At 39.2% G+C, this 26,873-nt stretch overlaps 2 protein-coding genes across 3 annotated transcripts; one reads left to right on the plus strand and one right to left on the minus strand.

The window, feature by feature from the left end:
• Positions 1-10,360: 10,360 nt before the first annotated feature.
• Positions 10,361-11,310, plus strand: LOC139039692 (olfactory receptor 9A4-like). Its single transcript, XM_070506550.1, is given in 1 exon segment — positions 10,361-11,310. A coding segment is annotated over 1 exon segment (945 nt). The 5' UTR covers positions 10,361-10,365.
• Positions 11,311-16,150: 4,840 nt separating this feature from the next.
• CLEC5A (C-type lectin domain containing 5A) lies at positions 16,151-25,062 on the minus strand. Of its 2 annotated transcripts, XM_014859216.3 has the most exons (7): positions 24,856-25,062; positions 24,264-24,362; positions 23,378-23,437; positions 21,430-21,489; positions 20,974-21,110; positions 19,001-19,107; positions 16,151-17,870 (listed from the first exon to the last, which is right to left on the minus strand). In XM_014859216.3, exons 2-7 carry the CDS (start codon positions 24,340-24,342, stop codon positions 17,756-17,758), a joined length of 558 nt encoding a protein of 185 aa, XP_014714702.1. In that variant the 5' UTR covers positions 24,343-24,362; positions 24,856-25,062; the 3' UTR covers positions 16,151-17,755. The 2 variants fall into 2 exon arrangements, with proteins under 2 accessions (XP_014714702.1, XP_014714703.1); XM_014859217.3 differs by lacking the exon at positions 23,378-23,437 and having other exon boundaries at positions 16,157-17,870.
• Positions 25,063-26,873: the final 1,811 nt, after the last annotated feature.

The raw sequence follows: 26,873 nt of genomic DNA on the forward strand, positions 1-26,873 counted from the left end.
ATTCACAGTCATAGCAGCATTATTCATAGTTGTCAGAAAGTGGAAATAACCCAAAAGTCTGTTGACAGATGAGTATGTAAACAAAATGTGGTATATACATACAATGGAATATACTCAGACTTAAAAAACAATGAAATCCTGACACAGGCTACAATATGGATAAATCTTGAAAACATTATGCTAAGTGAAATCAATCCAACACAATAGGACAAATATTGTATGAGTGTACTTATATGAGGTCCCTAAAGTAATCAAATTTATAGTGACAGAAAGTGAAATAGTGAGTAGCAGGGGGTTGAGGAAGGGGACAATGAGAATTATTAATTAATGGGAACAGAGTTTCAGTTGGGGATGATGAAATGTTCTAGAGATGGGTGGTGGTCATGGTTGTGCAACAATGCGAATGCACTTTAAAGCCACTGAATTGTACACTTAAAAATGGGAAATTTTATAGTATGCACTTTTTACCACAATAAAAAAGGAAAAAAATCAAACAATTCTAAGTGATTTGTATAGTGAACCATAGCTTGTTGCCTTTTCCCTTCTGATCCACAGTATTCCTCTTTGGAGGCAACCATGTTCAACTATTTCTACAGTATATATTTATAAACAATATCTTTATACAAGTATTTCTTGATTCATCAATTTGTTTTTCCTTTAGCTAATAATTGTGTTATTTTAAAATTTTGCTTGAATATTCACCCTATTGTTTTTCTCCTGATATTCCCCTACATATGTTACATGTTAGGTTATCCTAAACCTAACAATAAATTTCTTCCTTGTGCTTTTTGCTCTTTAGGTCTTCTTTTTTGGTTTGCTTCCAAATTTTGTGGTACAGGCTTTCCAGCACCCTTCTAAGAGAGAACTCATATGAGATAAGTTTTTTGAGACTTGAATGTTTTTATTCCAGCATCATGCTTCATTGTCACTTTGGCCGGATAAAGATGCCTGCACACTAGTTGCTGGGGATGCCTTGTCTGTGGATCCTCCCAACTGCCCCATGGGCACCGGTGCATCGCAGGCCTGGTGAAATACAGGATTGAGGGGGACATACAAGCTTGAGAATTGGGCCACAAGGGGGAGCAAGAAGGGTGGAGCAGGTGTATCCACAGAAGGTCTGAGAAAGCCTCTGACTCACTAGAATCACTAGCATTCTTCTCAGGAGTGTTTCTCTCCTGAAGTCAGTCAGCAAAATAACGTAATCCATTAATGCATAATGGGATATTAGCCACAAAAGAGAAGGAAATCTTGGCATTTGTGATAACATGGACAGCATGGATGAAACTTGAAGGCATTAAGCCAAGTGAAGTAAGTTAGACAGAGAAAGACAAATATTGTATGATCTCCCTTATATGTGGAATATAAAAAAGCCAAATTCATAGGAACAGAGAGTAGATTGGTGGTTTCCAGGGGCTGGGGAATGAGGGAAATTTGGAGATGTTGGTCAAAGGATATGAACTCCCAGTTATAAGACAAATATGTTCTGGAATCTAATGTACAGAATGGTGACTGTGGTTAACTGTAGTGTATTGTGTACCTGAAAGTTGCTAACAGAGTACATCTGAAATGCTTTTGTCAAACACACAAAAAGTAATTATGTGAAGTGAGGGATGTGTCAACTAACCTTATTGTGGTAATCATTTCACAATATACATGTGTATCCAATTATTCACATTTGCATAATTATGTGAAGAAAAGTCTGGAAGGAACCATGGGAAACTGATTACCGATGGGGCTATTAGGAGTAGAAGTGGGAGGAAGACCTTTCTTTGTATAGCTTTTCATACTGTTTTGGTGTCTATTTCATGAGAATGTATTACCAATGAAATTCTCTATTACCAATTTAAAAATAAAAAATTAAATACGTTTTTCTATTGTGTTAGGGATGTACTCATTAACCTCCTACTTTTAATTGCCAGGAATGTTTGATTGTTTATGCAAATATCTCATTATAACAGGAGAGATATTTTTAGCAGATGAGTATATACTTAAGTTTAGATACTCTGGAAAGTTTCCGCTTAGCTGAATGTAGAAAACGGGAGAATAACAAGGAAGGAGAGATAGAGCTTCCTATTTTTCCTCTGAGTCCTTGGCTACTTTGCAATAATATACAGGGATTCTTTAGATATCGTGGGGACCTATCCTGCATTATCTTATATGCATGTTGGAAATCTCTTTTGTCAATCTAGTTTTTCTTTTTAGTCTTTTCACTTTTTAAGTGAAATCCGTCATACAGAAGTATTAATTTTGATGTCAATTTTAATTTTTTTCCTCTGTGTTTTATATTTCTGAGTCTTGTTTTAAAAGTCATTTTCCACTCAGAGGACATATGATAGTGTATTGTAATACAGTTATTTATGCTGACAATGTACATATAGCACATTGTTTTCAAAATAGGGAAAGGGGGGGAGAGTGTATAAGAAATATTTTAACAGATTTCAGTAATCTGATTGTTAACATACTATTACCATTGTTATTTTAGCACTGTTGTGTGTGTAATGTGAGCTAATACAAATGAATAAGTATAGGATAGTCTATCTTCCCCTGTGTCCTTGAGAACCAACATTTATGGTGTTGAAGGAAGGCAATATAGATACAATACAGAACTTAGGAAAACTCTCTGCAGTCCTGAATTTGATTTGGATGTTTTAGTACGATCTCTCTCTATATATACATATACACATGTATGTTTATATTCCAAAGGCATCCTTGAAGAATCCTAGTACAGTGACCAGCCCCATAGCAATGAGCATACCCCTTAGGCCCAAATCATTGTCCTAAAAGACCATTTAACAACAAGAGAAACAAATGCTTCTGGAGGAATGGCTGATACCAGGTCTGGGGCAGGAAATTGACAGAATGAGCTTAGAACATTTTGTCATATTTAGATACCAAGGATTACTAGGATAGTCTTAAAAGAATTTAAGGGCCAAACTGAAAAGATTTCCACTGACTAAATATGGGACACATTATGCTTCAAAAGTATAATTACCATCATTTGAAACTCATCAAATATATTTAGATCCATGGGCTCATAATGATACTTAAAAGTTAGTCACCTTCAAAAGATGGTAAGGAAACTATTCATTATTTTGAAATCCTATAAATGGAAAGAATCAAGTATTTACCTTGGATAAATGTATACTAGCTTAAAATATCAAAATATTCTAGATAATTAATGAAAACTGGTAGAATTAGAACATCATGATAGAAACCTTAAATGAAGTGGTAGGTCTATACATCATGCATCAACTGTTGCTAACAACACAAAAAAGGGAAAACTAGATCTTATGTGTCTTTTTGATGAAAGAATACAACAATCCTTCATTTTATCAAAGCTATCACACCTTAGTCTGATCAAGCCTCTGAATTCAGCTGTCAATTTACAGGAAAATATGTGAAAATAAAGATATATTTAACTCACTACGAGGCTCCAATTGCCAAAACCCGGACTATGGGAAACTGCAACCAAAACACCTGGTGGGTTGAACAGATAGATTGTAAGGAAAAGAAAGGGATGTTGAAAGAATCTGTAGATTAAGAAGGACTTAAAAGATTGATAAAATTCTGAAAATGGGCAACACTAACTAAGCTATAGTGTGTAGTGATGCACATTTGGATGATAACTGCAAAGATAGCAGTTACTTTAGGGGAAGTGAGGATTGTAATTGTAACGGGGCAATGAAGGGAGTTCATGGTTTCTATATGCATTCTTTTTCTTGACTGGGTGGTACTTACAAGGTTTTTCACCTCATAATACATTATGATATACATTTGCTTTGTGTATTGTTTCTGTATCTGCATTTTATATTAAAATCAAATGGTTAGAGGGACTTCTAGTTTCCAGTTTGATTTGTAAGGAGCTTGAATAAGGAATATCTGCAAACCCTAAGGCCAACATCATATTTAATGATGAGAAACTAGATGCTTTCCCCTAAGATCAGAAACAAGTCAGGATGCCCCTCTCACTGCTCCTATTGGACTGGAAGTCTTAGCTGATGCAATAAGACAAGAAAAGGAAACAAAAGATATACAGATTGAGAAGGAAGACATAAAAGTGTTTTGTTCACAGATGACGTGATTGTCTATGTAGAAAAGCACAAGGAACTGGCAAATTCCTAGAAGTAAAAAGCAATTATAGCAAGATTACAGGATATAAGGTTAATATACAAAAGTCAGTTGCTTTCCTGTATACCAGCAGTGAAAAATTGGAATTTGAAATTAAAAGAATAACACTGTTTACATTAGCACCAAAAAAATTTAAGTATAAACCTAACAAAATTGGTGAAAGATACATATGAGGAAAACTACAAGACTCTGATGAAAGAAATAAAAGGAGATATAAATAAATGGAGAAATATCCCATGTTCATCAATAGGAAAACTTAGTATTATTAAGATGTCAGTTCTTCCCAGCTTCATCTGTGGATTCAATGCAATCTCAATCAAAATCCCCATAATTTATTTTGTGGATATTGACAAACTGATGCTAGCTTTTATATGGAGTGGTGAAAGATGCAGAATAGTCAACACAATCCTGAAGAAGAAGAAAGTCAAAGTACTGACACCACTCGACTTCAAGACTCATTATAAAGCTGTGGTTATCAATACAGTGTGTTATTGGTGAAATAGTAGAGAAATATATTGGTGGAACAGATTAGAAAGCTAAGAAACAGACCCACGCATATCATCAACTGATTTTTGACAAGGAACAAAGGCAATTCAATGGAGAAAGGATAGTCTTTTTTTTTTTTAAAGGATAGTCTTTTAGGAAAATGGCGCCGTAACAACTGGAGATCCACATGCAAACAAACAAAAATATCTGGGCACAGACCTTACTTATACTTTTTGTAAAAGTAGACTCAAATTGGATCATAGACCTAAATGTAAAATGCAAAACTACAAAACTTCAGAATATAACATAAAAGAAAATTAGATGACCTTAGGTTTCATGAATATTTTTTAAATACAACATCAAAAGCATGATTCTTGAAAGAAAAAAATAGAAAAGTTGGACTACATTAAAATTAAAAACTTCTGCTCAGGGAAAGTAATGATTCTGACATCAATTTTAATGTGTGTGTATATGCTTTTTAACACCCCAGACAATTAACTCAGTTATCCATTGACACTGACAAGATGTCCCTCAAATTTAACTGAATTCTGACACTTCTACCTGGAGGTGATGTCAGATTCCACAGGTTAAGGGCTCAATCCCACAGAACTGCCTTCAGTTCAGATACCAGTTCAAGTCCAGGTTGTTACCTGTGTTTCTGACCGACCGGCTATAGATTAGAGGTTCCCATGACCCCCTCCTTGGGTTCAGTTAATTTGCTAGAGCAGTTCACAGTACTTAGAAAAGGATTTTACTTACTATATTACCAGTTTATTTTAAAAGGATATAATTCAGGGACAGCCAGATAGAAGAGGTGTGTAGGACAATGTATGTGGGAAAGGGTGTGGAGATTCCATGTTCTCTGAGAATATCACTCTCTCTGAATATCTACATGTTCACCAACCTGGAAGGTTTCCAAACTCCCTCCATTTGAGTTTTTATGGAGGCTTCATTACATAAGAATGATTGATTAAATCATTGGCTACTGGTGATTGATTCAATCTCCAGTCCCTTTTCGTCTCCCCAGAAATCAGGGATGTCACTGAAAGTTCCAACCCTCTAATCATGGTTGATTCCTCTGGCAACCAGCACCCCCATCTTTAGGGGATTTCCAAGTCACCTCATTAACATAAACTCAATTGTGTTTGAAAACTCCTGGCCCATATCTCCCCAGCACTGAGACAATCATTCTTGGGGTTTCTTTTCCTTTTTTTTGGGGGGGGGCGGTTTCTTAACTACAGATTATTTTTATCTATTTTAGTGTTTTATGATAGTGTCGTATGGTATGCATTCTTTGGTGTCTGACCTTTTCATTCATTTTATTGTATCTGAGATTCACCCATTTTGTGTATATCAGCAGTTTGTTCCTTTTCTTTGCTGAGTACTATTTCCTCATATGAATATACTATTCTCTTGTTGATGGATACTTATTTTCTGTCATTATTAGCTATAATAAATAAAGACACTATGAACATTACAGTGGAACTATTCATGAAGGTAGAATTGCTGGAAATGGTGTAGATGTATGTTTAAGTTTGTAAAAAATGAACAAAAATTTTTCCAAAGGAGTTTTATTTTACATTTCTTCCTCCTCCTCCATTTTCTACTCTGCCAATGTGTAGTTGATAATACTGGAAAGTATGTAGAGAAACTGTACCATGCCTTGAATAAGGGAAGATAGTTCTATAAAAAGAGTTCTAAGAGAAAGAGTCTACCCTCCTCTGATTTCCTCGTTTCCAGCAACCTTTCTTCAGATTTCTCCGACAGTCATCACATGACCCAACACAGCTGCTCAGAGCTAACAGGCAGATGCTAGGACAGCAGCATCCTGGGCAGCTGTCAGCACAGTTCCCACAGGGCTGGATCTTTGGGATGTGTTCTTACTTCACAGTGTGATTACTGACTCCTGATATGTTAGTGTCATTGGAGGATCTGCACAAGGTTAATACTCAAATAGAAACATCCTGCCCAGAGGCTCTGGGGATAGGCCGAGTATGATCTCACATCAAGAGGTTATAAATTGATGCAACTCTTTTGAGAGTGATTTGGTAACAGTTAATAATTTAATACAATTAAAAAGATATACTTGTATTTATAGACATGTGAGGATATTTATTGTAGTAGCATTTATAGAAATGAAAAAGAAAAAAATGAAATATTCATCAGCATACTCATTAGGTAAATGATCAGTATATTCATAAAGTAAATATTTATTAAGCAATCACTTAAATATGATTGATATATAATTGCTAATACGGAAAGGTTTAACATATACACACAAGCATGCATATACACAAATATAAAATATATATTTTGTACATATTAAGAAGAAGGTAGCAGGAAAGTATATCTATTAAAATATCATTTACTTAAAAAGAATATATGGAGATATTCATGTATGTACACAGAAAACTTTTGTATGGATACACTAGAAATTTATAATAACATTTAACTCTAGGAGACAGATCAGGAGAATTAAGCAGATGGGGAAAGGCATATTTACATTTTACCTTATATCCTTCCATTTGTTTTTTAAATCATGACCTATGCTAATTTTGTAAAACGTGTCAGTTGTTCTTCAAAAAGTAAAAATAAATATTTCAAATATGATGTTTCTATTTTACTCGGTATCTCAGCCATTCTCAATTTCAAGTAGTATTTTTTTTGCTCAATCCTGAATATTGTTTCTTCAACTATTACCTCTTAATTCAAACAACTCCAGAAAGTGCTCTGGTAGCATTTGAAGACCTAGAAGAGAAACGTATGGCTGAACAGCCATTGTTGGAAAGCAGGCATGTTGAAGGACTGGAATGGGCTGTGGTATTAACACACCACAAGGTTGGAGTAGGTGGCAGAGCTCTCTGTTTCTCTCTTACCGGGTTTCTATAACTATGGCCAGAGGGTATGTGGTAGAGCGAGTGCAGAGATCATCTGGGAAAGATGGGCTTCCTGAAACCTTGGAGATGAAGAGAAAATTTTGGCATAAGTCTATTTAGTGGCCTCCAGGTTTTCCATATGTGTCTTGGGGCCATTAGTGGGGTCATCAGCTTGAGAGTAGCTTAGGCTCTATAGGGTTAAGTGGAATCAAGGAGAAGCACAGAGCAGATGAGGGGGTTGACTATTCACAGCTTGGATTGTTGTGATAAGTAAGAGCCTGGGAGGAAGGCAGCCTGGGTGGTGGGAAACTCCTGACTAGGAGCTTTCAAGTTTGCCCATTGCACAAAACTTTCCCATGTTCTAGAACTTGATTAGCCTCAGGAGGGAAGAGTGAAAGTTTCTTCAGCCTTTCCTTGTCTACATCCCTAGTGTGTCTCTGAACCTGTGCAAATTGTTCCTCAGTGTATAACTATCCTAGGGGACAGACAAGGGAGAGAGAGAAGGAAGCAGAGAGATTGAGAGAGAGGGAGACATCTGGATTTCCCTCAGTACTGTTATTTCTGGACTTTTCCCTAGGATCCTGTGTGTGGACAGTGTTCTTCACTATGAGTGGATACAGCAGGAGCTGCTGCTATCTCCCAGGCATGGTTCTGTACTATCCAGGCAGAAGGTGGCCTGGATTGATGCCTGAATAGCAATAGAACTTTCCGGTGCAGAACCCTTCTCTGGAGGTAAGTGTCTTCCAGATCTTGGTGAAGGAGAGAGTAGGAGAGCATCGTCGTAGGAGGGACTGGGCATGGTTCCCTTCTACAACAAGGATCCCTAGAGCCTAAAGAATGGACTAAGGGAGCTGCAGAGAAGATGAGCTTACATCATATCATCCCTTCATAGAAAAGAGCAGTTTAGGGATGCCCAGTGCTAGCAATAGGCACACTCTGCCATTACCTAAGACTCTGCTCTCTCATTTCTCTTCATCTCTTCCTTATATCTGCTTTCCATTTTGTAGGAGATTTCCAGGAAGCGAGACTGCAGGGTGACTGGGCTTTAGAGAAGAGTGAATGGAGGGAAAAGTAGTCAGGTTGGATGCTCTTTGTTTATTCATAGATTTGTTTTTTAATATTAATTGACATCTTCATTTGAAAATTTTTATAACAGGGGCCGGCCCTGTAGCTGACTGGTTAAGTGCACACACTCTGCTTTGACGGCCCAGGGTTTCACCAGTTCAGATCCCGGGCACGGACATGGCACCAATCACCAGGCCATGCTGAGGTGGCGCCCCACACAAGTAGAATCTACAACTAAGTACTGGGGTGCTTTGGGGAGAAGGATTTAAAAAAAAGATAGGCAACAGTTGTTAGCTCAGGTGCCAATCTTTAAAAAAAAAAGTATCCTACTCTTTAAAAAAAATATGTATTTATAGTGTACATACCTTGTCAGACTCTTTTCCTGTCACAGGTGGTGATACAAGAAAGATAAAGAACTTGCCTTCAAGGTACTTGATTCTAATGTGTGATTTTTATGAGAAATTAATAAACAAGTAAAGTATAATATGATTTGAGATATTGATGAGAGCCAATAGGAAGAAAAATATAACCATGAAGAGGTTAGAGAGTGAAATTGTGCATGTATTGTTTCAGAGATGGTGAATGGGACAGGGCCAAATAAGAGGAGAGATTTTAGCAAAGACCTGCGTGTGATGAGGGAAGAGGCCAGACAACCTAGGGAACTCAGTCTCATCTATTTTGGTGTCTGCTAACATTTGTGCTTACCCTAGGACTCTGGAGAAAATAGAAGGTCATAGGCAAGCAGATATGCTCTTTGGAATTTTCCAATTTGCTCTATGGGACTGAGATCACGGCAGTTTGGTTAGATGGTCAGACTGCCCATTTGGAGGTCTTATCTCCCTGCTATAACTAGAGATTTGAGACCCCGGGTAGTATAGAGGATTTTGCCTCCATATTGAAGCTGTTTTCTTGACTCCTGTCTCCAGGGCAGAGATCATGCAGTACAGATGGCAGTTTCTTCTGGACCTTGCCTCCCTGCTGCCATCTGATGACAAAAGGAATCACAACATCAGAGCTAGAAGTCACCAACAGGGATCTGGTGAAGGTCTTCCTGCTTGGAGGAGACACATTCACTGAAATGAGAGGTGGAAGATGGCTTTTATGATAAAAATAAGGAGGAAGAAGTGAATAACCCATTCCAGGAAGCCAGCTCCCCAGAAGTCAAAGAAAGACTCAATACTTTGTCTCACATAGTTCTTATCTTATCACAATGTCCTGGTAAGACCCCACTTCCTAGGAACACCACCAAAATGATAAATATAACTGAGGCAAAAACTTTAAAATGAACATAATACAAATGGAGCCTATGTTTAGAAGAAAAAAGAAAAGAAGTAACCATGTCTGAATGGGGGTGGCTCGGAGTACTTTCTTATAACTGTTGAAACATAGCAGAATTTTACAGGACACGGACATAATGGGCACAGAAGACAGTTTACTGCATTCAGGAAATAGGGGGTGGTGGTATAAATGAGCATATTGTGGTCAGGGAAGTAGACAGGGTGGCAGGATGTCCTGTGAATTGAGAGACAAAGGGACATGCTGGTGTGGGTGGGTTTTCATGTGTAGGGTGTGTTATTGGTGACTATTGCTCATCTTCTTAGACATATACATTTATCTTGATATATTGTACATAACCTTCATAAAGCATTTAATACCCACCTTGTATAGAAAATAGTAGCATTATGTTGTGGAGTCTAGGAACAGGATATATTTTCTCGTATTGGAAATGTCTTCAATCTTTTTGAGATCAGAAACATGTCATCTCTCCTTTGCTCTCTAGATTTCACAAGGAACAAGAGCTCAGAACTAAATGTTGGGGAATCAGTCTAGTGCCACTGAATTTTATCTCCTTGGCTTCCCTGGCTCCGAAGAACTACGTCACATTTTGTTTGCTATATTCTTTTTCCTCTACTCAGTGACATTAATGGGAAATACAGTCATCATTGTGATTGTCTGTGTTGATAAACGTCTGAAGTCCCCCATGTATTTCTTCCTTGGCCACCTCTCTGCCTTGGAGATCCTGGTGACATCCATTATCGTCCCCGTGATGCTCTGGGGGTTGCTGCTCCCTGAGATGCAGACAATATCTCTGACTGCATGTGTCACCCAGCTCTTCCTGTATCTTTCTGTGGGGACCACGGAGTTTGTATTACTGGGAGCGATGGCTGTGGACCTTTATGTGGCAGTCTGCAACCCTCTGAGGTACAACATCATTATGAACAGCCGCACCTGCAACTTTGTGGTAATTGTGTCGTGGGTGTTTGGGTTCCTTTTTCAAATTTGGCCAGTTTATGCCACATTTCATCTTTCCTTCTGCAAATCAAATGTGGTGAACAGTTTTTCCTGTGACCGAGGGCAATTGCTCAAACTATCCTGCAATAACACTCTTTTCATGGAGTTTATCCTCTTCTAAATGGCTGTTTTTGTTCCTTTTGGTTCTTTGATCCCTACATTTATCTCCTACACCTACGTCATCTCCACCATCCTCAAGATCCCCTCAGCCTCTGGCCGGAGGAAAGCCTTCTCTACATGTGCCTCCCACTGCACTTGTGTCGTGATCGGCTATGGCAGCTGCCTGTTCCTCTATGTGAAACCCAAGCAAACGCAGGCAGCTGAGTACAACAGGGCTGTTTCCTTGTTGCTTTCAGTAGTTACTCCTTTCCTCAACCCTTTCATCTTCACCCTCCGAAATGACAAAGTTATAGAGGCCCTTCGGGATGGAGGGAAAAGATGCTGTCAACTATTCAGGAGCTAGTCTTTCCCTAAGGCATATTACATGGGAAAATACTTACGGATTCTAGAATGACCTGAAAAGAATTTACTCATCTTCGAGCTACATCATAAGCATCATCAAATAATCTGTATGCAAGAAAATGTCTTAAGTTATGGCCCTGGTTATTAACATGGTTGGTTGTTACTCAAAAATTGATTTTGTTATTTTAAAGATATATATACATATATATACACACAAGTATATTTATACTTTTCTTAAGCTATGATACATTTCACAATAAAACTAAAAAATTAAATGTAAAAATAATATGTGTAATATTTGGATTTCTGAACAGGAAAGGCTAGGAAAAATATTCTCTGACTGCAGAATTGGATGACTACTTGATTGTATGTTCTTGAATCATCTTCCCATAAATTGTTGTTCTTTATGTCCTCTGGCTGTGTAAAGCTCCCTATTCCTTCCCTGGCTTAAATATATTCTCTTGATTTCCAGTCCCAAAGACCCATTGCCTTAGTACTTCTCTGCATGTTTTCTGGCTGGCAGAGAGAAGGATGAACTCAGTGGAGAGTTACAGGGAGAGAGAACTAGAGAATGAACTCAGTCCATGATTCTGGGCACTTTTACAATCCCAGGGTGGTTGTCTAATTTGAGGCCTTTCTCAGGATCTGGGAGGAAGGGCTAAGTAAGGAGATATTCTCTCTCATCTGATAGCACCCAGATTGTGCTGCCTGCCACAAAGGAGGCGGGAAATGGAACTGCTGGGCTGGGAGCTGAAGTGACAAGGGAGAGCTGGGTCCCTGGGCTGAAGGGGAGTTCAGAGAGGGGCATGAAGTGGCAGCCTCTGTTCTCTCTCCCTGCTTTTCTCACATTCTTAAATATTTTCAAGGCCCATGATACCCCACCCTCTGCCTCCTGTCCCCCTTCATTTGTTCATCCTCTCCTGCCCCCTTTCTTTCCTGATTCTTCTTTATGGCTCTCTTTCTGTGGCTCCAGTCCTCCCATTCATTCCTGGGTTGCCCTTTCCTTTCCCTTTACAAACTCCAAGTTCACAGTGCTGTTACTCAGCTTTCCACAGAGCTATCCTCGTGTCTTACTTCCAGCACGGCCAGCCTCACCCTTCCTCTGGTCAGTCTGTTCCCAACTAGTGCTTCCATGTCTTATGTCAGGAACACAGCTCTTTCTACTGCAGCATTTTTGTAATAACAAAATATTAATAACTGAATGGAATATAAATAGGTGACTGATTGAATAAATTATGTTTCATCTGTACAAAATGTTATGCAACTGTAAAAAGATTAAGGAAGCTCTTTCTTCAATGATTAGAAATGATGTCCAAGCTATATTGTTAAGTGAGAAAAGTGAAGCACATTGAATTTAGTATTCAGCCTTTTGAGTAAGGAAGGAGTAGAAATGAGTATATATTCATATTTGCTTGTAGACAGCATCATGAGAAACTAATAGGTGGTGATCTGTGAGACTGTGGTACTGGGAAAGGAGAGATGGAATGGGAAGGGAGGAAGACTTTTCACTGCCCACCTTTTAATATTCTTTTTGTTATTTTTGTATTTTTGTATAGCCTGTAAAAATAAAATAATTGCATTTCCTTTATGTGTCTTAAGGAGTGTAGTAATCCCAACCTCTCACCCACTTTATTTATTTATGTATGTATTTTTCTCTTATACAGGAATGCTCACTTATTTACATACATGTGTGTCTCTAACTGGAAGTGGTGCCTCCTGCTAAATCAAAATATTTGGGAAATATGTCTAGAGCTTAACAGAAGCTGAGAGCTTAAGAAGAAGATTAAGAGATGGAGGCCTGTGTAGATGTGACTGTACACTTTCCTTAACTTGAGGTTGAGGTTTGTATGTCTGAGAGGGAAGAAATAGCACTCTCAGCAGGAGAGAGGAGCCTGCCTCATTCTAAGGAATCTTGCTCCAACACACAGGACCTATCTTATCTGTGTGCTGGGTACTAAAACCAGAGAGAACTATCCATGCAGAACTCCGTACTCCAAAGCAGTGTACTTCTGTAGCTAAACACTGGAGAGACCCAATCCCAAACTCTCTTATCCCCAAATTCTCCAGACAGTAGCTTCCTTCTATGCTGAATACTTCCAAAAATTGATTATAGAAATTCTTGGTTTATATGTACAACACAAACAGTAATGATGATATTAACAACTGATACTCCATATTATGCATGTCAGGAGCACCTCTCACATCTGGACCTAGGACTTCCTTGTTGATTTTCCAAAGAAGGATGCACTAGGCATCCAAGTCCTTGCATGGACAACTCAGAAGTTCTGAGGAGCTACTCCTTGTTGCATGAAATTTGACCAATGAAAGTAGAAGCCAGTAGATAATTTTTCCCCCTTTCCCTTCTGAGGGACAGTCATGAGACACAGTTTATACATCTTCTAAGGTGAGTAGTCCCAAAGATCAACAATTACTTGCAGTCAGTGGCAGCAAGCTTGATAATGCATCTTTTTATTGGTTTTATATCCTCCTCTGCTTCATATCCTTTGTCACTCATGACCACTCTGATGGATTGGATTTCCCAATGAAGTAATAGCTCATAAGTCTTTAACCTACTGGGGAGCTCAGCCTAAGAAAAACTGCTTAAGTCTGGCACTTACTTCTTACTACTAAACACAGAAGAACTCGTTTAAACCATAAAGCAACTCCATAGTGTAACTACTATTATTACCCAAGGAACTGTGGCACAGAGATAGGCAGTGACTTGCCCAAGGTCACATTGTTAGTACCTATGGGCCCAAGATCCAAACCTAGGCAGTCTGGCTCCAGAGTTCATCCTCTTAACCACTATGCTAAATAGCCTACACTGCTGAACTGTGCAATGCTAATTGTGTATTTTTTCCCTAACTACTTGTTCTCCATTGTTGTATCAGTCAAGATAGCTGAGGTTATGTTATAGTAACAAATAACCTCAAAAATCTTTGTAACTCACGACAACAAGCATTTATTTTATTCCTATTATTTGTGTACCCTGGGTCAGTTGCCCCTCTATTCCTTGTTGTCTTCATTATAGTACAGGCTAATGGAAAAGTCTCTAACTGGGACTTGCCTGGTCTTAAGGTAGTGGGGAAAGAATATGGTAAATTATGGTCAGATTTCATTGGCCAAAACAAATGGCAAGGCCAAGACTGCTGTCAGAAGGATAGGAAAGGATTCTCCTTCTTCAGGGAGGGACAGTGAATTTGTGAACAATAGTATAATCTACCACAATGCCTAATTTTAATCCAGAAGTATAAGATTATATATGTCTGAAAAAAGGTAACATTATATATTGTGTTTTTTGATTGTTCTAGTCTGTTGCTTCCATAACCTAGATATATACTTATAATTAGTTTAAAGAAGGGAAACAATTGGATAGAACATTGTTTTCAATCCTCAGTGTTTAAAAACTGGGGCAATTGATCACCTGGAAAAACTGGTACACGTGCCAAAGAATGAATTTGGATCTTTAGCTTACATCTTATACAAAAATTAATGCAAATGAATCAAACGTTAGATATAAGAGGTAAAATTATAAAACTCAGAAAAAAACAGGGGAAAAGCTTCATGACATTGGATTTGGCAATTATTTGTTGGGTATGAAACTAAAATCACAGGCAACAAAAGGAAACATACATAAATTGGACTTCATCAAAATTAAAATCTGCTGTCCATCAAAAGACACTGTCAAGAGAGGGAAAAGGAACCCACAGAATGGGAGAAAATATTTGCGAAGCATATGTCTGATAATAGACTTGAATCCAGAATACACAAAGAACACTTACAACCCAATAATAAAAAGACAAACAGCTCAATTTAAAAGTGGGTGAAGAATCTGATAGACATTTATCAAAGGAAGATACACATGAAAACATACTCCACATGATTAGCTATCAGTAAAATGCAAATCAAAACCACAACGAAGTACCACTTCGCACGCAGTAGGATAGCTAGACAATAAGTTAGATAATAACAAGTGTTAGTGAGGATGTAGAAAATATTGGATCCTAATGCTTCCCCTATTGCTTATTGCCATTGGGATACTTAGTGGGGAGCTTTTAAAATATATACAGGGATTTTGTGAGGCGGGTATTACTGCCCCATTTTGTATGTAAAGAAATTAAAATACAAGAAGGGTACAACATCTATAAAGATTCACGTAGCTTATCGGAAGCAGTCAAAACTCTAACCCAATGGTTTACTGAATTTCCATTGTTTTTTTAAAAAGCCATACCACTGCTACCCAATAAGGTCATATTTACATACCCTTCTAAGGATCCAGCAACCTTCAAGCCCCCTAGTAAAGAACTTAAACCAAAGGACACATATTCCTTACATGCTCCCCAACCGCACTTCCACTCCAGCCCTCGGGGCCTCTTTTAGAACTTGCACAGAAGTATCTCCTCATCTCCAGGGCATTTGGGATGTCTACCTGGAAAATTACTAGATGTCTACATTTTCTGACAGTCATTGTCTACAATTTATACATCATAAAACAGAAAGTGTGGCAACCACAGTTCTCCCTTCTCAAATAGAAGGGTTACAGTTTCCTTCCGTTGTCTGAATTCTGGAGTTTCTCTTCAGTTAGAATTCTATTTATCCTTTTCTCTACCACAGACTCAGCCTCTCCTGCCCCCTCAAATGCACCACTTGCTCTTTGCTAAAACCATCAGAAACACGTATCTCCACAGAGCACTGATGTAATACCAACATCAAATCCACTCCAAACACAAATTATCTTTGGTAACCTCCTTCAAACAAGTTCTAACACCTACTGTATTATCTCATTTTTCAAAATTGTAAGTGACCATGCTAATTAACCAAAAATTATGAAGTCCAGGAATATAGGAACAGAGCTTAGTGTTTTAATAAAAAATAAAACAGTTTGCTTTGATATGCATTTAATGATATACGTAGTCATTGTGATAGGTTGTTTTTAGACATAAATGGTGAGCAGTTTACTGAGGTGAGTATAATTTGCATTAGTTTTATACAGTCTCCCCTTATGGTTTAATTCTTGTTACTCAAAACACACAGTCATCTTTTTTCTCTTTTCCATGTACTGAGGAGGACATAGAGTTGGCGATATCCTGCAAATGGAGAGAATAGCCAGGATGACCCAAGATTTTCTACCTCTTTCTGGCCTTTCTTCCAGTGTGGCCAACTGAACTGTTTCCTTCCACATATGATTTCTGTTTGTTCCTGCTGTTCTCTTTCTACTACATGCCCACTCCTTTCCTACACACCCAGTGTTTCCTTGAGCAGCTCTCCTCTTTTTTGACTCCTTGGTTGGCTGGACTAGTCCTGGATCGATGTGATGCCAACCAGTGCAAGGCTGTGGCACCTTTGGCTCATTAGGTTGTACCTGGTACCATTAACCAGCATTAGAGGGTCTCTCTAGAGCTGCAGGCAAGAATATGTTATGATCACGGGGGCTCAAGAGACTATAGCAAAATCTTACAGTATAGTCAAAAACCATGGCCAGGTAATGAAAATCTGCTCAAATGGAGATTCAGGCCAAGACCAAGAAAATTTAAGCTTGAGTGTCTCTTCAGGGCTTTGTGGAAGAACAGAGAGATTCAGTTTGCTTGGTCATCTTGGTTGTCTGATTGTCTTAAAAGGGGTTTCTTAGCAGATTCCTGCCTGGCTCAAGCCCTTTCCATTCACATAAGCAGTGCTCTCTTGGCTCTTAACTTGGCTCCAGGAGCCCTCTTGGCCCCCACCCCCGAGGCCTGGCCTCAGTTCAGACTGAGGGGAGCCTCTGTATCCCAGCTTGGGCAAGGTGGGGAATATAGGAACGGGGGTCTCTTGGGAACAGAGATGAGGTCACAGAAGCTGAATTTATCCTCTTACACCCTTGATGCTCTCTGATGTTCACACTTGCTCAGTCTGTAGTTTCTCCCTGGTAGTATAGTCATGTGTTCTGAGGATGAACTGGCAAGAGGCTAAACCCTGTTGATCAGTCAGAAATGCTCAGTTCTATAGAAACAGGCCTCGTCATGATACCAACTTAATTGTCTACATAAAACTGACTCTGTCTCCTGGAGATGGCTATATCCAGTCTCCCAGAGCAGACTATAAAATCTCATTTCCCCAAACAGGCAAGGACCTTTCCCGGAAGACAAATGGATAGAGGGATTGTTGACTAGATGACATTTGTGGATCCAAAAAGAGTCACACATGTAACTCTCACAGGAAGTGGAGTCTTGGGGAATTGCTGGCTCAGAGTGGGGAGCTTGCTTCGGTTGTGTGTATGTGAGTCTATTTGTGGAGGGGCTAGTGCATTAGCCCTGAGGCTACATTAGGGAGCTCTGCTAGTAACCTGTGGAAGACTGACACAGTAATTTGATCTTCTGTATTTCCTGGACCTGTCCCAATAATAAATATTCTCTTTTGCTGTCTCTGTCAGTATATTTGTTGTTCTCGTCAGAGGCCACAGAAGACTGCAATCATTTGACACTCTTCTCACAGATCCAGCGGTAGTTGACGTAACATGATGCAGCATCATATGTCTTTGTCAGGCCTATGGTCACACAATTGAAATCCTGATGCTGATTTGTAACACTAAGTGGAAAAAGAAAGCGTGGTTAACGTGCATTGTTTCAACCCTGCATTTTTCTAGCTCCCCCTCTTCTCTCCCCAAATCCAGCTCTACACTGACCCTTTCCCGTCAGAAATAGCTCATAGGTCATCTCTCATTTTTTCTCCTAGAAATAATGTTCTAGTACTGTCTGTACGATGTTCACAGCAGGAGGGCTGAGAGGAAGAGGAAAGAGATTTCTCTTCCTTTCCTAGGTAGAGTTAGCTTTACGAAAAACTTTGTTGCCCTCCTCCCACCTCTTTTTCTGTCATTTGGTCCCTTTCAGTCTGACTGGAGAGTCTGGTGTCGTGGAAAGATCATGAGTTTTGGAGTGAAGTATATGTGGGATAAAATTTGTGCATCTATCATTTCCCAGCTTGGTGATATTCAACACATTTCTAACCCTCTTGTCCTCAATGCAACTGTCTTTTACATGAAGATTAATAAAAGTTTTTCCAATAGCATCATTTAGAATACTCCGGGAAATTGCATGTGTAAAGTACTTAACAAGTGCCTGACATTTAGTAGATACGAATGAATGTGTCTTAATTTCCTCCCCTCTGTGGGAAGGCCAGTTACAGGCTGGGAAATTGACCTGCTTTCTGTCTGACTCAACGTCTTCATATGTACACTGGGAAAGTCAGGTTCTCCACTAATGCTTATGCTCATGGACTGATACATAGGAGATCGCTCTTGGGAGTTAAAGTTCATGCTTTAAGGCATAGACAGTTGCTTATAATAACCTTTCTTTGCATAAAGAAGTGACATGTGAGGAACTTGTGAGAACTTAGTAACAAGATGTGATCTATGGGTTAAAAGAGACTTATGAGATATGTCAAACAAACTGCACGTAATTGGATTCATTTGGATCCTGACTTACAAAAATAATTCTTTGTGTGAATACTCTCCTCTCTACTGAGAAATTTTTGAAATTTTCCATAATAAAACTTTACAAATGTGGCTCTGGGAATAGATGGGTTGGAAGAAGGCAGAGGAATGGAACAAAGAGCCAAGTCTCAGCCTTTGTGCTCTTCCAGGACAAACCCACAGAATCTCAGGTCTGATCTCTTGAGGCAAATCAAGATCCTTAGAAAAATGTGGCGCATTCACGTACTTGCCAGTGAATATGGAGTTGTTGATCCAACGCCACCTTTTCTCTGCATGCTGGTATAGTAAACCAATAAAATACTTCTCAGCACCAGTTATGCTCTGGAGAAACTTCTAGAAATTAAAAAAAAATAACCAGTTCAACAGAAGGCTCTTTGCTGCTGCCTCCATTGTGCCAATAGGCCCATAATTATATCTGATTCTGGGAATAGAGAAGGCTGGTAGGGGACTCTGAGACTGGTTATTGCTGGCACTCATCATAAACCCTAGAGTAGTAGTTCTCAATCTACACAGAGCATCAGGATCACCAGGAGGTCTTGTTAAAACACAGATTCCTGGGCTTCTGGTTCAATAGTTCTGGTGTAGGGGCCCAAGAATTTACATTCCTAAGAAATTCCTAGGTGATGCTGATGCTGTCCTCCAGGGACCACACTTTGAAAATGAAGGTGAAGGCTACTGTGCTATCTGAAAAAGGATAATTTCAAATATTTCTTTTTAATTCAGCATGCCTCTCTGAATAGGATTGTTTTATTGCCAGAAATTTTACTTTCCAAATGAGGCCGGATCAAGGAATTCCTTGAGTACTTAGCAAGGGAAAACAGGGAAATTCAAAAGTGTGTTGCTAAAGTAGGTAATTCCACTAGAAATAATCAGTGTTTATTGAGTGTTTGCTAAATTGCTCTTAATCCAAGGTATCTTAGTCTCCATATTGAAGGAATGCGCCACGAATCACTCCAGCCAGAAGTCTGGGAATCCCCAGACCCTGTCCTGTACTCTTCACACACTTCCCATAGTCAGTGGATGTCCAAGTCCACTTGGATGTTCTCTCTATCCCCGGGCCTATCGCCTTTATTCTTCCTTTCTCAATGTTCTCCTTCCCTGAAATATCTCAGTTCATTATTTTTTACAATAATTATGAAATTTCCTTTTTTAATACACATTTTTTGTGTATCCATTGTGTGCCAGGTATTGTTCCCCTCTTCTTTTCTGTTTTCTTGTCTCCTTCCCACTCCCAGTCTTGCTCCTATTTTTACTTTATGGAGTTTTTCCTTCCCATCTAGGTATTTAGCCCTAGAGGATCTGTAGCATCCTGATTCCTGCCCTTTGTTGGACATCTATTACCAAGATTCAGAGGAGACTCTCTGAAAAATTCTTCTCAATCACAGGAGGGCCTTTTAGAGGAAGAGTGAAGGGATAGAGGGGAGAGAAGCAAGAATACTGATATAGCACAATGGCTAGCACTCAGCATATCCTTAGGATTTGAAGGAGAGGCAACTATAAACTAAAATAAATTATGATCTAAAATTGATTAGAGTGTGGGTTTTGGAGTTAGAGATATCTCAGCTCAACTCTATGTTCTGTCGCTGGGTAAGTGTATGACCTTGGTCAAATTATTTTTCTGTGCCCTAGTTTCCTCGTATATAAAATATGGATAATAATATCTCCTCAAAATTGTTATGAGGATAACAGGAGATAATAAAATAAAGCTTTTTGAATAGTATTAGCTATTTTTATTGTAATAATTGTACTTGGCAATCTCAATTCTATGACCTAATTCTTTGTTCTTCATATTACTAATTTTGTTAATTTGCATCTTCCTTATTTACTAGGCAGCCTGGGATGATACATTAAAAGGTCACAACTATAAAGTTTTTAAACAACTTTTATACATATCAGCTCATTTGGTAATTCCTTGTACTTTAAATGGCCTGGCCCATCCCCAAGATACCAGTCCACTTCTATGCTTCATGGGATAGACCATAGAGTGTGGATTTTTCTAGCTTAAATGGACCTGAACAATACTGGGAAGAGTCTCCCATCTCCAGCTTTAGAACAAGGAGCTTGAGCTCTCAGCCAGCCACCTCCCCATTCCTCACCCCCACCCCACCCCTGCTCCACCAATCAAATTGCCCCACCATCTATACCTGCTGAGGCTGGTGTAAGGTGGGCTGCTTTACTGTACGATTCCAGTGCACTCACCAGTTTCTCTGGCGTGTTGACAATGGCCAGAGTTGATCCTTCTGTTTCGCAAAAGTCCCTGCTTTTCTTCCAAGACAACTCAGAGGTGGACAACAAAAAACATCTTTCTTGATTAAAATCCCACCCTCTGGGGCAGGCTAAAGAGATTCAAGAAAAAAAAAGAGTATGAGATTAGTGATTTGGGGTGTGAACCCTGAAATTGAGTGATAAGGTAGTGGGACATGGGTTTCTTTATACCAGCTGTATCAATACAAGTCATCCTCAATTCAGGAAGAAATTTTGCCCAGTCTAGTCTCAGTTTCCCTCTCTACAACATGAAGGGAATGAATCAGAAGGTCTTTATGGCCCCTTTGAGCAAAAAAGTTCCATACGAAAGGAAGCAATGGGAAAAGTCTTTAAGAATTCAGTACATAAGATACCTGTGGGTGGAGAGGAGGTTATAACCATCCACTTTACCTGTTCCGTAGCTCTTTGTGGGAATGAAGCTGACATTACCGCTCCCAAAAATTTGTGGGACTGAAATGAAAAGAAAACCCAAAGGTAGCTGTATGATGAGTATAATACACAAACATCAGTTCAGCTGGTCAGTACCTGGGACTATTTGACTCCGGACAGTGGAGATGACAAGGGTTCTTGGCCACTCTGCGTTACAACTTTTCAGATATTTTCTTTCTTTGAACCTTCCGTTTAACTACTACTGTTATTTGTCATGCCCCAAATCATACGTCACACTTTTTTTTTTTTTTGGTGTGGTGATAGGTGTGAAATGCCAAGAAAAAGAAGGAGAAAGGAAGAGGAATGGATGAATTTACTACCTGAAGGGAAATTTCTCACTCCTTTCTCGTATATACCTTTGACAGTGTTATCCCTGAAGAGCTGTTTGGAACACTTTCCTCCAGGCCCCACACAGCATCTTTGCTGTGCTCCCCAGTTCTGATGCCCAAACCCTTTATGAAAACTCATAGTCCTGGCGGGCAACTTTTGGACTCTTCTCTCATCAGCTCTAAAGATCATGGTTAACTGGACTAGGGGATATTGGCAGTCAAGGAGGCAAGTGAACATTCCAGAGATTTCCTAAGGGCAAAGAAGAGTACATTTGTTTCTTTAAATATAAATAGGGGAATTCATAGGCCTCCAAGAGGCCTCATTTTTCCTGGGAACACTGGTTGTCTGAGCAGGCAGCTTCAGTGGTTTCAGAGGCTGGTCAGACTTCTCCTCATTGACTCAGTTATTTGTCGTTTGTGGTCGAAGACCACCTTACCAAATTAGCTGCTCACAATTACCTAAATAGAATATACAAGTTAGCATTCACTTTTTATTTCAGTCTCCAGTCAAAAGACTATTTGTAACATACAGTAACCTATTATTCGTCAGAAACTATTTTGGTGTTATAACTGAACAGAACTCCATAAATATTTCATGGGCTTTTCCTCCATATAGCTCACTATACTGGGTGGCTCAATTGATACAAAGATGAACAAGAAATTATCTTTGTCCTAAAGACATATATAATAATAGATGTCTTAAGAGGAAGTGAGAGGGAAGTCCTGGGAAAAACTTCAAGAAGAGATGGTTTTAATAGGGAGACCCAAGCCTCACTCATCTTTTATCCCCCACGGCTTCTGGCACTGGGCCTTGTGCTTCATAGATAATAGTTGACTAATATCCCCTGTTTTTCTTCTTCTTCTATGGTTGGTCTAGCATTGTACTTGGAACACAAAAAGATACTGATTATAATCTTTGTTTGTTGTGGGACACGGGTTTCTTTATAACAATTCCTTTAGGTGTACAATTCATCAGAGTTTACGAAGTGCTTTCATATTACAGTGATTGTATACAAATCACCCCCATCCCCAGGAGAAAAACTGAGGATCAGAAACTTCGCTCAGTCTAGTGTTGGTTTCTCATTACAAAAGGAAGAGAACTAATTAGAAGATCTTTTTTTTTTTTTTTCTGGGTGTGCTGCATTTATTTTATTTTATTTTTTTTGGCTTTCTTGAGATATAATTGGCATATAACATTGTGTAATATACATAGATTGCTATACATATATACACATATAATATATGTGATATACACATATATTGCAAAATTATTACCATAATAAGTTAGTTAACACCTCCATCACCTCACATAATTACCTTTCTTTTTTTGTAGTGAGAACATTTAAGATCTACTCTCTTAGCAACTTTTAAATTTATAATACGGTATTTTTAGCTGTGGTCACCATGCTGTATACATCCCCAGAACTTATTCAGCTTATAACAATAAAAACATATTTATGAATCCTTCATGCAAAAGAATTTCTGGGAAAGGAGGCCTTGGGAAGGGTATTTAAGAATTCAGCACATAAAACATAGTGGTATGGAGGGGAGACGGAAGAGACTGTTGTTATGCACATTACCTGTTCTGTAGTTCTCTGTGGGAATGAAGCCGACATTACTTTTGGCAAAAATCTGTGGGACTGCAAAGAAAATCAGCTGTTGGCTCAACCCCAAAGGTGGCTACAGGATGAATACAACAAACAAAGCTCACTGCAGGGGCTGCTAAGGCACTGTGACTATTACTGTGAAAAACAAAACTCTCTGACTCAGATCAGCAAAGACACAATGGGCATGTATACGGTTTTGTGAATATGTTCACTTGTTGATATCCACATTTTTTTCCTGCTGTCTTACATGTTGGGAATTGCACCTTCAGATTGGGTCATAAGGAAGACCTCTCTTATCCAACTGCTGCCTCCTGATCACATTTCCTTCCTCGTTTATTTTCCCTACTAGTTCTGGGGCTGGAGAAGATTCTACTTGCTGCAATTGCAGTAAAATCCTTCGATATATAAGGCCTCTTTTTCCAAGCATTTGGACAAATACACTTCTGTGTACACAGGGGGAAATTCCTCCCTCAATAAAATCCCATCATCTTATAATGCAGCTCTTAACATAGCCTATCACAGGGGTGAACTGGAGCTGCATTTTCATTTTAGCAGCAATAACAAGCACTGCTGAGTACTTCAGCTCAGACCACCCAACTAACACTCTAAGGCAAGAGCTCTGTGTGGGGTTCTAACCATCAGACACCAGTCAGTTCTACATCTCTAAGGTAGACCAAGGCACCTGGCCCATCATGTGTGTAGGGTATGAGAAGGGTGTTGTCAATTCCCTCAGGCTGGGCCAGTGGCCCAGGTGGGAGGATTTGGGCACTTCACGTCTACATTCAACTTTGCATTCTGAGAGAAGAGCCAAAGAACAAGACCACATGGAGTTGGAGTAAGGGGTTGCTCAAATACTCACAATAAAGCAGAAAGAAGGTCATTCCAACAATTTTAAGCACCACTACGATAAGCCCGGAGATTATCATGTGCCAGTTCATGATGAAGGAGATGTGGAGGCCTGTGGGGATTAGAACACAGTACCACTATCAGAATCTGGGACAAGGTTTCCCTCCACCAGGACACATGCCATCCTCTTTCCCAGAGCACCTGTTGGGGGCTTGGAAGGAAAGTATGTCATTGACAGGTATCAGGAGGAGACCCAGCACATGCCTGGAAGATGGATAGGATCTTGTGCTGGTTGGGAGCCTTTGAGCCTCTCCTTCACCCATCCTTTAGCTCTAGGCTTCACCCCTGTCCCCATTTGTGGCCTCCTGAACTCTGTCTAGTGAAATAAATCCTCTCTTGGACTTCAAGAACCCTTAGCCTTGAAATGACCCTTGCTCCCTAGGACCTTCATTTGTAGTCTTGCCTGTACTGACTTCAGCTGTCAGAAGCCTCAGTCTTCAAAAGACTATGTTGGGAGTCTGACAGACAGGACAGGTGTCCCTGAAGTTCTTGGCATTGGGGAAAAGCCAGCAATCTGTGCAGAGGGGACAGACAGACAGACTCACCTGCTCTCTCCCTAGAAGGCTGGGCTGGTTTGCAGGTGCAGATATTCACAGTGGCCTTATGTTTGGTGTGGTGGGCAGAGTTCCGTTCTCCTGAGAATATGCTCCTTCTACTCAGGCAACGTCCTTTCTTCTTCACTCGGGCTCTCTGTCTCTGCAGCAGCCCCCAGCAAACATTTCTTCCTGTTCAGTGCTCTTGGCAAAGGGAGCGGGTGGGGCAAGGAGAGAAAGGAAGTCTATAGCTTCTGAAAGAGGAAGTTTCCTGCCAGAGGGGAGCATTTTTAGGAGAATTTGGAAAGCAAAATACCACAGCACAGACTCACCCTTTCTCTGTTTCTGGATCTCCTTGAATATAATGGGAAGAAAATATAGAAAAATCTTAACAAATAGGGCATGTGGGTGAAAGGTTTCTGGAAACTATTTGTCCTTTCCTTGCAACATTTCTGAAAATCTGAAATTATGTCAAAATAAACATTTTCAGGAAAGAAATCCATCTGAAGTCACTAATATTAGTGAGTAGGTCCTCGTGTGTCCCACTTGCTCCATTCACTGTCATACAGCTCTGCTCAGTCCCCTTTATCACGACTTGTCCTCTCTGCCCCAGTCGCTCACCTTCCAGACCATATGCCATGTGTGTATGGTGACTATTCGGTATTTCTGGAGCTGGCACTCTGCTGGATACAGGCGATGGAGTGAGGGTGAACAACACTCAAGTCTTATTATGAAAAGTTTTCATTCCTTATTAAATTTGAAGACTTCTTTTTATATTTTTCCTACTATAAAATGTGTTCATTAGAAAATATTGGCAAGGAAAATTGAGAAAATAAAAAACATCCACATAAGGTCACACATTTAACTATAGTCATTGTTAACACCTCTGGATGTGTATTCTTTCTAGGTGAGTAGATAGAAAATATAGATAGGTAGATAGACAGACAGACAGACAGACAGATAGATAGATGGATGGATAGATACTGGTGCATTTAGAAAAATGGGATATTATTGTATATAGCTTTGCAATCTATGTACTATTGACTAAACTTAACACTGTATTATAGATATGCTTCTGTGTCAAAATATAGATCTTTATAATGTACTGTGTAGTATATCAATAGTATTCAGGTGTAAATGTACATTATTTATTTAAAAATTTGACAACTGGGATTCTTCTAGTAAACTGTAGTGGATGAGAGCAAGTTTTAAGTTAGTCCTGGGTTTGATTCCTGGCTCTGCCATTTACTACTGGATGTCCTTGACTAAGTTACTGAATCCCTTTAAGCTTCCATTTCTTCATCTATAAAAGGGAGTGCTTAGAGTAAACACCACATAGGCTTGTATGAGAATTAGCAAGATAACGCTTGTCATTTTATTAGTGTGATACCTAGCACCTTGACTACAAAATTTTAGTATTCTAGCTATTTTCTAACACACCTAATGTACAGTGAGTACTCAAGTACAAGCATCTTTGTACACATCTTAAATAATTTCCTTAAGCTAAGTCCCCAGAAATGTAAGTGCTAGATCACGGGACATGTACATTTTGAGAGCTTTGAAAACTGCGTTTTATTTTCTTAGATAATTCTCTGAGTTTTTTTAAAAAAATCTGATCAAAATTGATTTATTTTGATCATGGTTTAATTACCTGCAGACCCTGGGTTGCTGTTCAGAGGCCTCCACATACTTATCAGACACCAGTTATGCTCACTATTTAGGCACTGTAGGGTTCAGAGACTTGGTTGTTGTTATTTAGGATCTTTTTGAATAACAGAGGAGAAACTTTCTGACTACTGTATCAATAAAATTAATACACTTGGCTGGCAGGTGAATATTCTACAACAAAAAAGTAAAATAAATCTTTCAAATACCATCAAAAGGAAGAAAATGTCACAGTACAAAGGGATGTCTATAGAGGATTTGGGGGAAGCATTGTGACTGATGCACTGTGGGAAACTTCTGCCTCTTGTAAGGAAATCTAAAGAAAGACCTGAATTCTTGTTCAAAGCTTTTGGAGTCCAATGATT

The sequence above is a fragment of the Equus asinus genome, chromosome 1 (assembly GCF_041296235.1).
Source record: "Equus asinus isolate D_3611 breed Donkey chromosome 1, EquAss-T2T_v2, whole genome shotgun sequence".
NCBI classification, from domain to species: Eukaryota; Metazoa; Chordata; class Mammalia; order Perissodactyla; family Equidae; genus Equus; species Equus asinus.